This window comes from Sturnira hondurensis, unplaced genomic scaffold (genome assembly GCF_014824575.4).
Source record: "Sturnira hondurensis isolate 20B ecotype Veracruz unplaced genomic scaffold, ASM1482457v3 Scaffold0022136, whole genome shotgun sequence".
Classification (NCBI taxonomy): Eukaryota; Metazoa; Chordata; class Mammalia; order Chiroptera; family Phyllostomidae; genus Sturnira; species Sturnira hondurensis.
Genome location: NW_028094767.1, coordinates 4,561,893 through 4,578,612, shown reverse-complemented (window position 1 = coordinate 4,578,612; position 16,720 = coordinate 4,561,893). Strand labels below are relative to the sequence as shown.

The window sequence follows — 16,720 nt, the reverse complement described above, 5'->3', positions numbered from 1 at the left end:
CCCTGCACTGGCACCCTGGGTTGTGTGGTCTGTGTCACTCCCCAGTTGTTCCTCCCGGTTTATCTGTTCACGAATGTGGGACCTCCTGCTCCACCAGCCGCTGCCTTGCTATTAGACCTCTCTGCCCCAGCTGCCTGTCTCTGCTCCTCCAGCTGGTCTGGATGAATGTTTCTTCTTCTTTAACTCCTTGGTTGTCAGACTCCTAGACAGTTCGATTTTTTGGCAGTTCTGGTTATGTTTTGTTTTTAAATTTGCTGTCCTTTGGTTGTGTGAGGAGGCAAAGTGTATCTACCTATGCCTCCATCTTATCCAGAAGTCCCTGGTTTTGAACAAGGGTACAAATCAGCAATTTTCAGCCCTTTTTATCTCATGGTACACATAAACTAATGACTAAAATTCTGCGGCACACCAAAAAAATATTTTTTGCTGATCTGACAAAACATAGGTATAATTTTGCATCATTCACATGAGACAGCTATTGTTGTGTTAGCTGTTGTCATTTTTTAATTTGACAGTCTAGCAGGAGTGTCCAACCTTTTAGTATGTCTGGGCCTAACTGGAAGGAGAAGACTTATCTTGGGCCACACATTAAATACACAAACACTAACAAAAACTGATGAGCAAAGAAAAGGTTTTAAGTAAATTTATGATTTGCTGTTGAGCCACATTCACAGCCATCCTGGGCTACATGTGGCCTGAGGGAAGCGGGTTGAACACCCCTGAAGGGGAAAAGAGGTCAATGCCCGTAACTAAGTTGTCAGGTGTTTTAAACATTCTTGCAGCACACCAGAGTGCTGTGGCATTCTGGTTGAAATCTTTGCTATAAATTATAGTTTGTGTATGAATATTTTTGATGTTTAACATTTATCTTATGGTGTTATAGGCAAGCCTTGTTAGAAATCAGGTATGTTTTTTCATTTAATTAAAAAAAATTATCCTCACCCAAGGCCATTTTTTCATTGTTTTGAGAGAGAGAGAGATAGGAGATATGAGAGATAAACATTGATTGGTTGCCAGTGTACTCCCCATCTTGGGGTTAAACCTGCAGCCTGGGTACGTGCCCCAACTGGAAATCAAACACTTGATCCCTTTCGGTCTACAGGATGGTGCAACGGACTGAGCCATACTGGCCAGCAAGAGATTTTTTTCATTTTAGAAAAACTTTTCAGGAAGGAATAATCTGTTACACACCCGTTTGCTTAACTGTCACTCATTTTGGGAATCTATTTATAGTTCTCTGGCATTAATCTAGAGGTGTATATATAAGTTCTTTTTATACATAAAAAGAATAGAGCAACAAATATGTTTTGTTGTAGAAACTAAGTAGCCTTTACATTGGCCATGAGACAGTTTTCAGGGTAACTGTAGAGTGCTGCTTCTCCCTTCTTGGTAAACCAGGCTATTTAAAAGCCATCACATTGCCTTGTTGCTGCAGTGATTGTTAATGAGGGATAAGGAGAAAACAGTTCCAAACTTCTTATCTTCTTGAGGTTTGATTTTGATAATTTAAAATGTTTTTGATATGTTGAATTATGCAATGTGGTAAAGAAAGGAGGTCTGTTAGTTTGACTCTCTCTGCATAGACCAATATTTGAGGCTATCCACAGTCTTCCTTCAGTTAAAAACTGAAATTTTTCAGCTGTTAGAATATGGCAGCGTTGGGCAAATGCAGCAATGGACATGATTTAATAGCTGGAAGTAGTACCTTATTGAAATAGGCTCTGTCTCTGAATTTATTGGTGACAATGTTAGGCTTATGTGCAGGTTACAATGGAATAAAACATAATACCTAGATATTTTTAGTTTATCTTTGTTTTAGAGGATTGCACAATTTAAAGGATTGTTTTAGAGGTTTTTTAAAAACTCATAGTCCCTGAGTCTATGTTTTTAGATACACTCATCTAACACTGACAAAAATACTTAATTCTTATTTTACAGAGAGATCGGTTGTGTGAATGAGAATTTTCACTTGTTACTGTAGTCACTCAAAGAAATGTATAGAAAATTAATACTTTTTATGGATATTTAGCTCTAAAATTTTAAGTATTATTGTAAGAATTTCAGGAAGATTTCTCATTTACATGGTTTGGTGCTTTGGTGTATCTGTCCTTGAGTTTTCTCTTAATACGTTTCAAAATAAAAATAGTGAGGTCAGTTTTTATGTTTACAGTTATGAGCAAAGAAGAATATTACCTGAATTCAGTCTTTGTAGCTCTCACTAATACAGGAAGGTAGTACTTGTGCTACTATGTAGATACAGAAGAGTTACCTCTAAAAGTGTCTCTTTCCACGCATTGATGTGTATGGAACAGTTTAAGTGCTGCCTTAACGAGATTTGAGAATAAAGGGATATAAGACAGTTCTTACAGTGATCACCTGTTTTGCTTTTTTCTGGTTTATGAGAAAACCTATGAGATGCCAACTATAGGCAATTCATGTCTGAAATGTTGAAATCCATCTAGACTAGTCAACTCTCTTTGGAGTAGTTGGTAAAGTTTAGGGCATTGATACTCCCCATTCATGTAAGTAGGAGCAAAAGACCAGACTTTCCTTCAGAGCAGAGTTTCTCAACCTATATTCTGGTAAGAAATTTGTTTTACATTATGATCCAGTCCAGCTTACATGCACTCACACGTGCACAAATGTGCAAAACCATTCATGACTGCTTTGTGCAGTGCATTCTAATTTATGTTCTGTTTCATTTTTTAATACCAAAATTGAATTCTATAAAATAGATTTCAGAACCCAGTGATGGGCACACCTGCAGTTTTATAAAGTCTGTTTAGGCTGTTCCTTTATGCCTACCTTCAGTTTTCTCTTTACCCTGCACAACTGTGTACGTGTTCTACATTACATAGTTTCCAATGGAATGGCTGATAAACATCTCTTCAAATTATGGTGCAATGGAAATCTAAGGAAGTAGTGAAACTCTTAGGACACATAGATGTGTGGTCATCTCTGAGGTAGTTCTGCACATCTACCTGTCTACACGTCTGCTGTCTGTGCAGGAGCTCGGAGGGCGGGAGTCAGGACTGCTAGAGGCCTTGGCTTTCTTCTCTTCAGGCAGCAAGTGGGTAATTTCATATTCGAAAGTATTTTAAAAGGTGGTTCCAATTTGGTGGGGAAATAACTCAAACCAGAATTTGAATTTTTAAAAAGAAATCCTTTTAGCCTAAAGAAATTCTAGATTCTTAGACTAGAGAAGATGAATAGGAGGGACCCCTTCACTGGTTTGATTTTTGTCCCATGCTTCTTTCCATGGAATAATATTCAGTAAAATACTATATCAAGGAGAATTCCAATATGAGGGGCATAAAATAAGTTTTAGTTATTCTATCCTTAATTGGTGTATAATATCTGAATTTCAGTTAATGTGAAGAATGAACACATTTAGCAAGTTTGTTTAAATTTATTTGCATCTTTCAGGCTTTCTAATTTTAAATTCAATCATTGATTGGATTTTAAGTTGCCTCTAAACAGAAGACACTTAAGTCCTAATATCCAGAGTATTAGGCAGGGATGTGACAAACGAAGGCTTTCCCCGTGGTGCTGTTAGGATCCTGCCCAGGAGTTATTTGAAATTGGCAAGCTCATGGCCACTTAATTCTCATTATCTTCCAGACTTGAGTGTTTATATTAACACAACCAGTCCAATTTTTTAAAAAGTGTAGGGGGGGAGGAAGTTCTAGCAGCTTTAGTGTTAATTTGAAAAGAATTCCTTACCTTGTTATTATAAACTATACTTTATTTAATATTTAGCTGAGCAAGGTAAATCTTATGTGTACTAGAGGTTGGAAAGGAAAAGAATATGAAAGGATTATGTAGCTACAGGTTGATAATTTTGTATTTCAGAAGGTTAGTAAAGAATTGATATCTGCAATGGTAGGTTAATTGGTTAAAAATAATTCTGAGGGAGACAGTAGTGATTAAAAACAAGTAAGGGTAGATTTTTTTTTAGGAATTATATATCAGTATAGCTTAAAATGAACTCAACTAACAGTAATTTAAGTAGTTTTAGAATAAATTATCTTGTAGCAGTGGTTTGAGAAAGGAATGAGTGAACGAATGTTTTATTTTCTTGGTTATAGAGAGATAAGTTTTTGAGTTGAAAACCCCATATATATATTTTTTTAACATTTTAAAATTTATTTTTATTTTTAGAGAGGGTGGATAGGCAGAAAGAAAGGGAGAGAAACATTGATGTGGGGGGAAACATTGATTGGGCTGCCTCTCAACACACGCCCAAACCAGGGGCTGAACCTGCAACCTAGGCCTGTGCCTTGACGGGGAGCTGAACCAGTGACCTTTAGCTTTCTGTGGGGCGATGATGTCCAACCAACTGAGCCACATTGGCCTGGACAGATAATGGGATTTTTAAAATCCTTTTTTATACAGCAGTTTTCATATGTTTGAGAAAGAGAAAGATGGTTTGGAATGCGTAACTGTGACTTGGGCTTCTGAAAACTACAAGGATATTATATTTAAAATGTAACTAATAGTCTAGACTTGGGGAAAACATTACCAAATAACATTTCAATAGGCTTTTCTTGGTGCCGTGTTGTCTTACGTGTCAGCAGTGTGGGTGGGGGAGTAAACTGTGCTCCTAACGACTGCAAGGCCTGCCCACCCTCTGCTAGTGGGTGCACCTTAACAGTGACTAGCAAATAACATCAAATACAGTTCTTGAAGTGTAATTTCACATAGATGAATTAAGTGGTTAAGAACAATTTTATTAAGGTTAAATTTATATATTCACTATTTTGAGGTCCTAATATGTAAGGTTTGTCACTGTGAGCTCAATAATCATGTTAACTTGTTTTTCATATAATAATAAATGCTTAAGGCTTCATTATACTTTTATCAAAATTATGTATAATTGGGGCTTTAAAGTTTTGATTGGTTTAAGAAAAACTAATAAAACTGTTTATTTACTTCAAAGCTGCAGAAGAAAGAAGATCAGCAATTAGAGCCTAAAAAAAGCACCAGCCCTAAAAAACCTGCGGAGCCCACTGTTGATCTTTTAGGACTCGGTGAGTAATGAAAACCTCAGTCACCATTGGAGTTACAGAGCAGTTGGAACCCTTACTTCGATTTACTATAATTGCTCCATTGTCAGTATGCTAAAAGATACCTGCTAACTGGATTTGAAAATGGTATGATTACTTTGCTTTAGTTCCTACAAAAAAAGGAAGTGTTTAATAAGGGAGACAGCTAGTCTGTGTCAGCACTGTCTTCACTGAAAGCCAAGTAATAAGTTCCTTGGGGAAGGAAAAGATATCAAAGTAATCTTCAAAGGCTTGGCAGACTGTGACAGTTCAAAATGTAAAGAGTAGATTCATTCTCTTTCTCTGTCTCTTCCTGTCTGTCTAATTTTGTCTGTGTTTGTGTGGCGGTGGGGGCAGGGGTGTCTCTTAGCAAAATAAGTCTGGGGCAACCTTATTGTAAAATATGCCAGTTTAAAGAAAATTTAGTTTTAGTTAACTGAAGCAACATACTTTATACTTATACCTACTGGCTAGATTCATTTTATATACCTGATGACAATAGAGCTCATTTTAATTTCATGTCATGTTTAGTCTCATCACCGATAGGTATGTGTGGTCTCCTTGGTAAGTAAACAGGCCTTTTCATTCAAGAATTGCTTGTACCTTGCTTATCTACTGCTGCTGTGGTTTGTTTTACATTTTTCTTCTCTTTTCTCTAAAATAGCTTGGTAAATGGTTATTTTTAGTAATATCTGAGCTTTCCAGCAGTAATTAATTTAAACATTTTTTTTAGTTAGAGAGAGATGAAAGGAAAAGAATGAAAGGGAGAGTTGAACTTCATACACTGCTTTTCTTGATCTTAGTTTTTACTGAGTAAATTGTTTTCCGTGTGAAGAATTACAGTCGAATGTTTTATTCATTTCTTAAGAAGCTGATATAACATTCAGATATACATCTGGGGGTTAAAAATCTCCTATGGTGGAAAAACTAAGTAGTGAGTTAAAATTATTTAAAAACGGTAATTTTGAAAATACAGCTTCAGTCCAGGGCTCTAAATATAATTATGTTGAATTCTAGTCCTCATAATTGCTGTATTTTATTTCCTTTGCTGTGAGAGAAAAGAAAAAAAGACTTTTCTTACTACAAAAGTAAGGAAAAAATCTAATTGAAACTATATGTATGCATCTTTTTCTTCATTGCAGCATTTTCTTTCCAGTATGGGTGCCTGGTTTATTAGTTTATAACTAACTTAGGAATGTAAGATAGAAACCAGACCTGACTCTTCCTATAGACCGACTCACTGACTCAACAAATATTTGTCAAGTGTCTTTTATGTGTCCAGGCACCAGAGTAGGAACTAGGGAGATAGCTATGAAAGAAAGCAAATAAAAAATACCTGAGCTCTTGGAGTTTTCATTCTATCTGAGGAGACAGTGAATAAAAGTTCAGGAAATATGTCAAAGATCATGTATGGTAGGTGCTATAAATAAAACAAAAGTGAGTAGCTGTAATTTGAAATAGGGTTAAGGATAGAGGTGTTCACTGAGATATCATTGGAGCAAAGACCCGGAGAAGTTATGGGTATCTGGGCATGTGGTGCAGGGACATTCTCAGTAGAAAGAACAGCAAGTGGACAGACTCTGCAGTAGCAGCTTACTTCATGAGTGCAAGGACCAGCACGGAAGAGAGTGTGGCTAGAGGGGAATGATCTGGGGAAGGGGAGTGACAGTGGAGAGAAGTAAGGGGTGATGAGGGGCAGACAGATTGTGACTTTGGCTTTTATTCTGGGTGTTCTGGAGATATATCAAAGGGGTTTGGGCAAAGAAATATATGATCTGACTTGTTTTCAAAGTATTATAGCTACAATGTTAGGAATAGATTGTAGCAGAGGAAGCTTGGAATCAGCGAAACCACTAAGAAAACTATCGCAAGAGTACAGCTGAGAGATGAGGATGACTTAGAGCAGGCACTGGCATTGGGGGTTATAAGAATTTAAGTTCTGGATATATTTTAAAGATAGTGCCAATAGGATTTGCTGACCAATTGAAAGGATAGGATATTTACCTTTGGGAATAAACCTGTAGAACAGGGAAATCTGATGATTTAGGACAAGAAAAATTGTTGTAGCAAAGAGGGGTATGAGATCTAGTAGAAAAGTGGATTGCTACTGGCCTTAGATACCAGCTATTATTGGAATAATGTTGCATAGGAAATAAGCCCCCCAGAGCTTACCTTATATCAATAAACGTTTATCTCACCCTCAGGTCTGTGATGGAGTCAACTAGGGCATCTCTGCTAGAACTTCATTTGATACGTTTTCTACCTTTCTTACAGGAATAAATGTTTCCTTGCCTTCTTAATCTCGAAGTCAGTGCCACTTCAGGGTTTGGTGATGGCAGCTCCCTCACTCTCCTCTTCTGGTATCAGTTTCTGTGACAGTCAGCTATTGCTGCCCATTCTACCGATTAACTCCAAAATCTAAGTGGCTTGCATCAGTTCACATTTCTTTCTGTGGCTCAGGGTCTGTGTGTCTCCTGAGACAGCCGTCTTTTGACAGTGGGAGAGCTTCAGGAAACATTGTCTCAGGGGAGAACCTAGGTTCATTTAGGGCATGAAGGTGAAGGGAATGCTAGAAGAAGAGGTTAAGGATATACAGAGGATATTCCTGGTGACAGACAGTTTTAGATCATACAATGGAAGAGTTCCTAAGGTAGGAGGGGTGGGCGATGGGGTCAGAAAGAGAGATATCTTGCTGATGGAGTTTTAGCCGCAAGAAACTGGGAGTGTCTTACCCAGAGCACATATAGCTCTTCATTCATGCTGGTTATCAATATCCCAAATTCTTTTAAAAAATATTTTCAGGAATTTTTGAAAGCGGTGATAAATACGAAATTTGACAAGTTCATGAAAGTCTAGGAGACCACAGAATCACAGGTCCCTTTCAGCTGAAAACATACAGTGCTCCTAAATCAGTATTGATTATTGGGGACCACCTTGGGCAGCAGACTTTTTCTGGTCTTAAGCATGCCACTTTCCCTGATGGGACTCAGGTTTCCCCCTGTAAATGGAAGCGTGGTTGGAGTAGGGAGCAGTATGATTTGTGCTCATGCAAAAAGGACAGCATATTCCCATATGAGTGAGACCAGAATAGGTATTAACTTGAACATTTTCAGAAAACCCCTACATAATTTAATTCACTTTGAATCTAATAATAGGGTAATAGTTAAGATCATTTTCAGTGTAGTCATGTACTGCATAATGACTTTTTAGTTGACAATGGACCATATTTATAACAGGGTCCCATAAGATTATAATGGAGCTGAAAAAATTCAGTGGCCTAGTGACTTCGTAGCCTTGATAATGTCTTGGCAAGCAGCACAGTGCATTGCTTGCATGTTTGTGGTGTGAACAAATCAACTGCACGGCCAGTTTTATAAAAGTGTACCACATGCAATTACAGTAGTAAGCTATACCACCTAGATTTGTGTAAATACACTCTGTGTTTGCACAATAATGAAATTGCCTAACAACACATTTTCCTTTGTTAAGAGGCATATGACTGTAATTCAACCTTCCTTTTAAATGAGTCTTTGGTGAGACCATGTTCTTTTCTTCAGCCTGGTAACTCAAGCTAAACCCACTTCATATCACCTTTCCTGATCTATTCCCCATCCCAGGGACAAACATAAATGCTCTCTATATACTTTTTAGTCAGGATCAGCATTGTTTTTCTGACAAGGACCAGATATTTTGGCTTTGCAGACCATGTGGTCTCTGTTGTAATTATCCAGTTTTCCTATTGTGTGTAAGTAGACCTAAACAAATGATTATGGCTGTGTTCCAATAAACTTTAAAAATAGGCAGCAGGCTATAGTTTGCTGACCTCTGCTTTATGTACCTGATTATACCTGCAAAAATTACTTCATATTTAGGTGTTAATTTCTGTTTAAATCGTGCAGAAATTCTGTTTATTCAGTGCAATACCAGAAATGGGGACAGATACTTGGTTATTACCTGCCCTCTCTCTAGCCTTGGATATAACCTAAGAGCTCCAGACCCTTCTTGACTAAGGAGAAAACTGAACAATGCCTGAATGCTCTAGACTCAAATCAAACTTCAGAGACAGGCACATCTTGAATAGGTTCTTCATAAGTTAGAAGAGAATTGAAAGCTTCTAGGGCCTATAGGGGTGGAATTTTTATGTCTTCTACCTGTATAGTTATACTAGGGCTGGGAATTATTTCGTTAGGCTAGCTCAGTCTTTGTTGGTTTTTACTTAGTTTTTACATGATTAAAAACTGACAGACTGCTTAGCAATTGATTAGGATCATCCCCCAGACTAATGATACTTTAATTAAGCAGTATTTTTTTTTTTTGGCAGGAGACCCTGTCTGAGAATAAAATTTTAAAGGGTAAGCATATGCTCCAAACGCAAGTCTTGGAAAAAAACCTCATAAATTGCTGGTGTTAAATTTGGCCTTACAAGTTTCACTTCAGTCTTTCACCAGAGGCAGAAAGCCCTCCTGTGGGGTTTCTGTCGCGTTGCCAGCCATGCGCCCCAAAAGTGCTGCAGAGCAGCCTGGCCTGTCCCAGGAGACTTGGCCAGCATCCTTTCTGTCAGGTACAGGGGAAATATGTAACTAGGTGGGCCAAAGAAGGTTTCAGAGAGGACCACATCCTCTCAGTGCTCTGGAAGGCATCTCACAAAGAGTTAAGTATGATTTTGGTAATGAAAAGCTAGCTCAGGGCATGTTCACTGCATAAATAAAATTGTCTGTTCTTATGCTTACTCACTTTAATCTAGGGTAGTTTCTGCTTAACATATCTGAACATGTTATGTATTATTCTAAATATTGAACTGTGTACAGGCACTTCTCTTTTTATTGTATTTCTCAGATACTGCTTTTTGGTTGTTGTTAAACAAATTGAAGGTTTGCAGCAATTGTGCATAGAGCAAGTCTGTTGGTACCATTTTCCTAACAGCATTTACTCACTTCGTGTCTCTCACATTTTGGTCATTTTGGCAATATTTTAAATTTTTCATTATTTGTTATGGTGATCCGTGACCACCAGTGGTCTTGGATGTTACTGTAATTGTTTTGGGCCTCCACAAACCATGCCCATGTAAGATGGCAAACTTAATCCATAAATGTTGTGTGTTCTGACTGCTCCACCGACCAGCCAACCCCCATCTCTTACTCTTCTGGGGCCTCCAATTCCCTGAGACACAATATTAAAAGTAGGCCAACTGATAACTCTACATTGGCCTCTAAGTATTCAAACAAAAAGAAGAGTCATACGGCTCTCACTTTAAATCAAAAGCTAGAAATGATTAAGCTTAGTGGAGAAGGCATGTGAAAAACCAAGACAGGCCAAAAGCTAGGCATCTTGCACCAGTTAGCCAAGTTGTGAGTGCAAAGGAAAAGTTCCTGAAGGAAAATTATATGCTGCTCCAGGGAACACATGAGTGACAAGAAAGCGAAACTGCTTTATTGCTGATACAGAAGTTCTAGTGGTCTGGATAGGAGATCAAACCAGCCACAACAGTCCCTTGAGCCAGAGCCTAATCCAGAGCAAGGCCCTAACTCTCTTCAATTCTGTGAAGGCTGTGATAGGTAAGAAAGCTACAGAGAAGAGTTTGAAGCTAGGAGAGGATGGTTCATGAGGTTTAAGAAAAGGCCATCACTGAAAGTGCAAAGTAAAGCAGCAAGTGCTGATGGAGAAACTGCAGCAAGTCATCCAGGAGATCTAGCTAAGATACAGTGAGTAAGGATGGCTACACTGAACATGTTTTCATTGTAGACAAAACAGCCTTACGTTAGAAGAAGATGCCATCTCAGACTTTCATAGCTAGAGAGAAGTTGGCGAGTGCTTGACTTTAAAGCTTCAAAGGACAGGCTAACTGTCTCGGGACAGGCTAATGAGGCTGGTGACTTTAGGTTGAAGCCACTGCTCACTTACCATTCTGAAGATTCTAGGGCCATTAAGAATGAAGCTAACTCTGCCCTGCCTGTACTCTGTAAAAATGGAACAACAGCCTGGATGTTGTTGTAAACAGCCTAATCTGTTTACAACATGATTAACTGAAATTTTTTTGGTGTCTCTTCTTTTTGAAAAAATGTATTTTATTGATTATGCTATTACACTTGTCCCATTTTTTCTCCCCTTTATTCCCCTCAGCCTGCACCCTGCCCCAACTGGCATTCCCTCCCCCCTCCCATTAGTCCATGTCCATGGGTCATACTTGTAAGTTATTTGGCTTCTCTATTTCCTGTACTGTTCTTAACCTCCTGTACTGTTCTTAACCTCCCCCTGTTTATTCTGTGCCTAGCATTTATGCTTCTTAATCCCTGTACCTTTCCTCCATTCTCTCTCCTCCCCTTTCCCTGCTGATAACCCTGCATGTGATCTCCAGTTCTGTGATTCTGTTCCTGTTCTAGTTGTTTGCTTAGTTTGTTTCTGTTTTTAGGTTCAGTTTTTGATAGTTGTGAGTTTATTGTCATTTTACTGTTTGTATTTTTTATCTTCTTTTACTTAGATAAGTTCCTTTAATATTTCATATAAGGGATTAGTGATGATGAACTCCTTTAACTTGAGTTTATCTGGGAAGCACTTTATCTGCCCTTCCATTCTGAATGGTTGCTTTGTTGGATAGAGTCATCTGGATGTAGGTCCTTGCCTTTCATGATTTTGAATACTTCTTTCCAGCCCCTTCTTGCCTGTAAGGTTTCTTTTGAGAAATCAGCTGATATTCTTATGGGCACTCTCTTACTTTGTAGGTACCTCTCTCCTTTCTTCTTACTGCTTTTAAGATTCTCTCCTTATCTTTCATCTTGGGTAACTTAATTATGATGTGTCTTGTGATGTGTTTCTTTGGGTCCAACTTCTTTGGGACACTCTTAAGCTTCCTGGACTTCCTGGAAGTCTTACTTCCTTTGCCAGATTGGGCAACTTCTCCATTGTGTTTTCAAGTAAGTTGACAATTTCTTGCTCTTCCTCTTGTCCTTTTGGCATCTCTATGATTCAGATGTTGGAACGTTTAAAATTATCCCGGAGGTTCCTAAGCCTCTCCACATCTTTTTGAATTCTTGTTTCTTTATTCTCTTTGGTTGAATGTTTATTTCTTCCTTCTGCTCTAGGTTGTTGATTTGAGTCCCAGTTTCCTTCCCTGCACTGTTGGTTCCCTGTACATTTTTCTTTATTTCACTTTGCATATCCTTCCTCTATTTTGCAACAATACTCAACCGTTTCTGTGAGCATCCTGATTACCAGTGTGCTGAACTCTGCATCTGATAGGTTGGCTATCTTTTCATTGCGATGTTCTATTTTTGGAGCTTTGATCTGTTCTTTGATTTGGGCCATATTTTTTTGTCTCATTGGGTCTGTTACATAGTAAGGGACGGGTGGAGCCTTAGGTATTCACCACGGTGGGGCAACTCACAGCTCTGTTTTGTAGCACTATATGTGCAGAGTGGATGTTGTGTTAGCAGGTATGAACACATAAGTCTCACTGTACATCTCAATCAGAGGTCTTGGTTGACCGGGGCATTGTCAATGGGCAAAATTTTGAAAGAAATCTTTTTTTTTCCTGAGCTGTAGGTCTCAACGGTGGGCTTAAAATACTCAGTTAACCTGACATGGGCCCTGATGTTAGGTTAACTGAATATTTTAAGCCCAATATTTTAAGCCTGCTGTCTGCTGGTGCCAAGTGAGGGCACTATCCTAGGTGGGTCCTCATGGAAACACCGGGGTTGGCGCGAGGGTGAACAATGTTAGTAAGATTAATGGAGAGTGTCAGATATGACACTAAACAGCGTCAAGCCAGCTAGGTTAAGGAAAGGGAAAAAATGGCACCTACCAGTACTCTGGTTCGAGAGAAAGTTCCAACAGATCCCTGTCCCTCCAGCACACACCCTAAAATTAATCAGTGTGTCACCTTCATGTCTGACCTAGGTGCTTTTCAAACTGCTGCCTCTGTGCCAGGACATAGAAAGAGCACAGCCTGAGTTTCCTGCAGCTCTTTGGCTCTCCCAGACATAAACCTTACTGGGTTTCAAAACCAGATGTTATAGGGCCTCTACTATCTGGTCCAGGTCCTCCAGGCTAGGGCTCGGACCCTTAGCTCTTCAGGGATGACCTCTGCAGTTCTAACACTCCCCGGCTTTTATGAGTCACTCTGTGAGAAGTGGGGAGTAGGGTACGTCCTGACTATACTTAGTCTCTACCCCTCCTACCCATTTTGGTGTGGCTTTTACCCTATATCCGTAGTTGCAGAAAATCTGTTCTTCTAGTCTTCAGGTTCTCAGAGATGGTTATTCTCTATGTGGTTGTGGTTTGGGTGTCATTGAGAGGAGATGAGCTCAGGATCTTCCTACTCCACTATCTTGAGCTCGAAGCCAGGAGCCTTACTCTTGCATGCTGTTTAGCTTGCCCTTAAAAGTTGTTCTTTGTTTTTGGTGCTCTGCCCCTGCCCTAGCGGCAGTTTTGAAAGAAGTTCTGTTGGTAATATGCGTTCAAACAGCATCACACACTACAGAGAAGTCATTTTTAAAAGGAAGAGTCAGTTGATGCAATAAACTTCATTGTTGTCTTGCTTTAAGAAATTGCCACAGCCACCACACTGACCAATCAGCAGCCATCAACATCGAGGTTACACCCTCCACAAGCAAAAAGATTGATTTGATGAAAGCTCAGGTAGTGATGGTTAGCAATTCTTAGCAGTAAAGTATTTTTTAAATATTTTATTTATTTACCTTTAGAGGGGAGGGGGAGAGAGAGAGAAATATCAATGTATGGTTGCCTCGTGCTGGGAACTGGCCTGCAACCCAGGCATGCGCCCTGACTGGGAATCGAACCGCGATCCTTTGGTTCACAGGCCCACACTCAGTCCACTGAGCTACACCAGCCAGGGCAGCAGTAAAGTATTTTTAAATTAACATATATAAATTGTTTTTAGACATGATGCTATCACACACTTAATAGACTGTGGTATAGTAACAGCTTTTACATGCATTAGGAAACCAAAAAATTAGTGTGACTCAATTTATTGCAATATTTGCTTTATTGCGGTGGATTGTGGTGGCGTACAACTGAACCAGCAATATCTTCGAGGTAAGCCTGTAAAGGAGTAGAAGAGAGTTTCCCTGTTTTTTTCTCAGTGGACAAGTTCAAGGAATATACAAGTTTTCATTCATGCCTGTATTTCAGGAAATAAAACTTACCACCTTGGCCAAATTAAGATGGGTTGGTAATGCTAATTTACATAGGTATTAATATATAACCTACTTAATTATTTAGTAATGTATACTCCAGTTTCATATAGTGAAAGAGATAACTAACTCCATTACCCTTTTTGTGTAAATTTTTTTCTTTCAAAAATATTTTTCTGGATAGAAACTAAAAGATAAAATACCAGTAGAAAGCACTCTACTTACCTTAAAACAGAAAACTCCTACAGGGAAATTTCTGTTTCTCAAAGTCCATATGCTGTAAAATGAAACAAGTTTGGGAACACACTAAAAGAATGCCTGATTTAACCAGCAGTAACCCTGGAAAACCACCAGTGTCTTGGGAGTTGGGCATTGACCAGACCAGGAGGGTGTTTGTGTACTCGTGTGCACACCCTTCTTTCTAGGCCGAAGGGTAAGGAGAAGGAATACTCTAGCACAGGTGCCCAAAGTAATTTTATAGTTTGTTTTTCAGATATGGTTTAAAACCTGATAAAAACTACTTTGCTTGTGTTCAGAAGAGTGTGTTTAGTGAGCTGTTATAAACTATTGCCACCCTTTCAAAAAGGAAGTCTTAGGAATTGGTTTTATTTTTGATAATCACTCCTGTGGAGAAGAGAAAATGCAGATAGGTGAGTATATTGCTGTAGGAACTGGCTAAATACGCATGTACTTACTAGTACCAGAAACACATGGGGCGGGGGCAAGATCTTGATGATACCCCAGACTTTAGAAAAGAGCACTTCTTGGTAGTGCTGAAACAGCACAGAACCTCTGGTGGACAGTACGGCGAACAACATACTTAGGTGCTTGAAGGAGTAGAAAATGACCTGTGAGTGAAGCTCCTTCTGATTGCCTAAAAGTGCCTTAAATATAAGACAGTAGATGAGAAATCCAGAGGCCAGGTTGCTCAGTGCTGTGCAGTGTTGGAACATTGAGGTCTGGAGCCACGCTTCTCTTTCCTCCTTCCCGTTCTGCCACCCTCAGCACAGCCCCAGCTTTGATCTTTAGACTTGTCCCCTCATGGTCAGCAAATGGCTGGTGTAGCTTCAGCACCTTGTTGTTATAGGACTGGATCCAGAAGGTGTTGTTTTCTGTATAAGTTTCTTTTCTTGGGAAAGAGAACTTTTCCCAGAAAATTTCCCAGCCCAGTTCTTAGGGTGCCCCTGACCTGAATTGGATTTTATGACCTCATTCTAGTGGTAACGAAGCTAGGGAAATAATATTTAACCTCTAGAGTGGGAGGTAGGCTTTGCCATCAAGAAGTACCACATGGGGCTTTGGCATTTGGAACAGGTGAATGGCAAATTATTATCTTGTAGTACTTACTGTGTGCCAGGCACTGTTTTGAGTGTTTACAGATATTTTATGCACCAGATCTTTGTAGCAGCCCTGTGTTTGGTAAACTATCATTTCCATTTTATAGATGAAGAAACTGAGGCACAACAAGGTTAAGTTGCCCAAAGTCACACAGCTAGTAAATTACAGAATCAAGTTCATGTTCTTAACTGTTACAGTGTGTTGAGCTGTGATGAAAATAAAACTCTAAGACTACCAGGTGATAATTGTGCCATTCAAAACAGACATTGGGCCCACTTGTCAAAGTGATAGCTGGCAGCTTTGTGTCATAAGAGGAGCACTGGATTTAGAGGCAGTACCCATATTTTGTCTTGGGCCCTAGCGTCTTATCTGGGAAGTGGAAGTAAAATCCCTCTGCGGTTGATGGCCAGAATACATGAGTAAATAAACATGAAACACCTAACACGGTGATTTGCATGCCATATGGGGTTGAGACTGTAACCTGAACGTGGGGTCAGAAGAGATCAGTAAGAGGTAAGTTGGTATGGAAACTATGGTTGTAAAACATGGTCTTAGCCTGTGGAGGATGTGTAGTTGCCTGAAAAACTGAGGATACTGGGCAGCTTCAAAGAAATCTAGTCTGTCACCATTTGTTAGACATTTATGAAGAAATTTATATTATACAATTTATTTCATATTTATGTATTAGGTATTTTGAGGCTGTAAAGTGGTACAGCAATATTTGATAGATTTATATTTATTTAAATTCACGTATTTAAAACAATGAGTTCTATGAAGTTTACTCCTTAAACCACTTCTCAGCAGTCTCCAGACAGCAGGTACGTCGACTTGTGTGTCTCCTGGAGGACAGACAGTGCTGCAGGGCCGCTCGGCACAGCACTGGGGCGTCCCGCACACTGTCCCCGAGGCAGAGCCGGCCAGGGTACGCGGAGAGATGCAGAAAGGGGGCCCTGAACAGAATGGCTTAGGTCGTCTTTGGAGACAGACTACTTCAGTCATTTAGCCCAAATACTACCTATTTAGCATTAAGAAAGGGTAATTAAAAAACAACAAAAACAAATAGTTCTCCTTAACCCTCAGGCACCTATATTTTCGTAAGCATTTGAAGACAAGTCTATAGCTTGAAAATCTTAATATGCTTCATATGGACATTTGTGGCTTGAATTTACAAGGTAATACACATGGAAG

At 39.2% G+C, this 16,720-nt stretch overlaps 1 protein-coding gene across 2 annotated transcripts in view; it reads left to right on the top strand.

The window, feature by feature from the left end:
* Positions 1-16,720, top strand: part of SMAP1 (small ArfGAP 1) — a 147,658-nt gene that overhangs the window by 111,442 nt on the left and 19,496 nt on the right. For both annotated transcript variants that reach the window (XM_037034362.1, XM_037034363.1), the window contains one exon: positions 4,940-5,030. In XM_037034362.1, the coding sequence (XP_036890257.1) occupies positions 4,940-5,030 (91 nt within the window). The remainder of the gene's footprint in view (positions 1-4,939; positions 5,031-16,720) is intronic.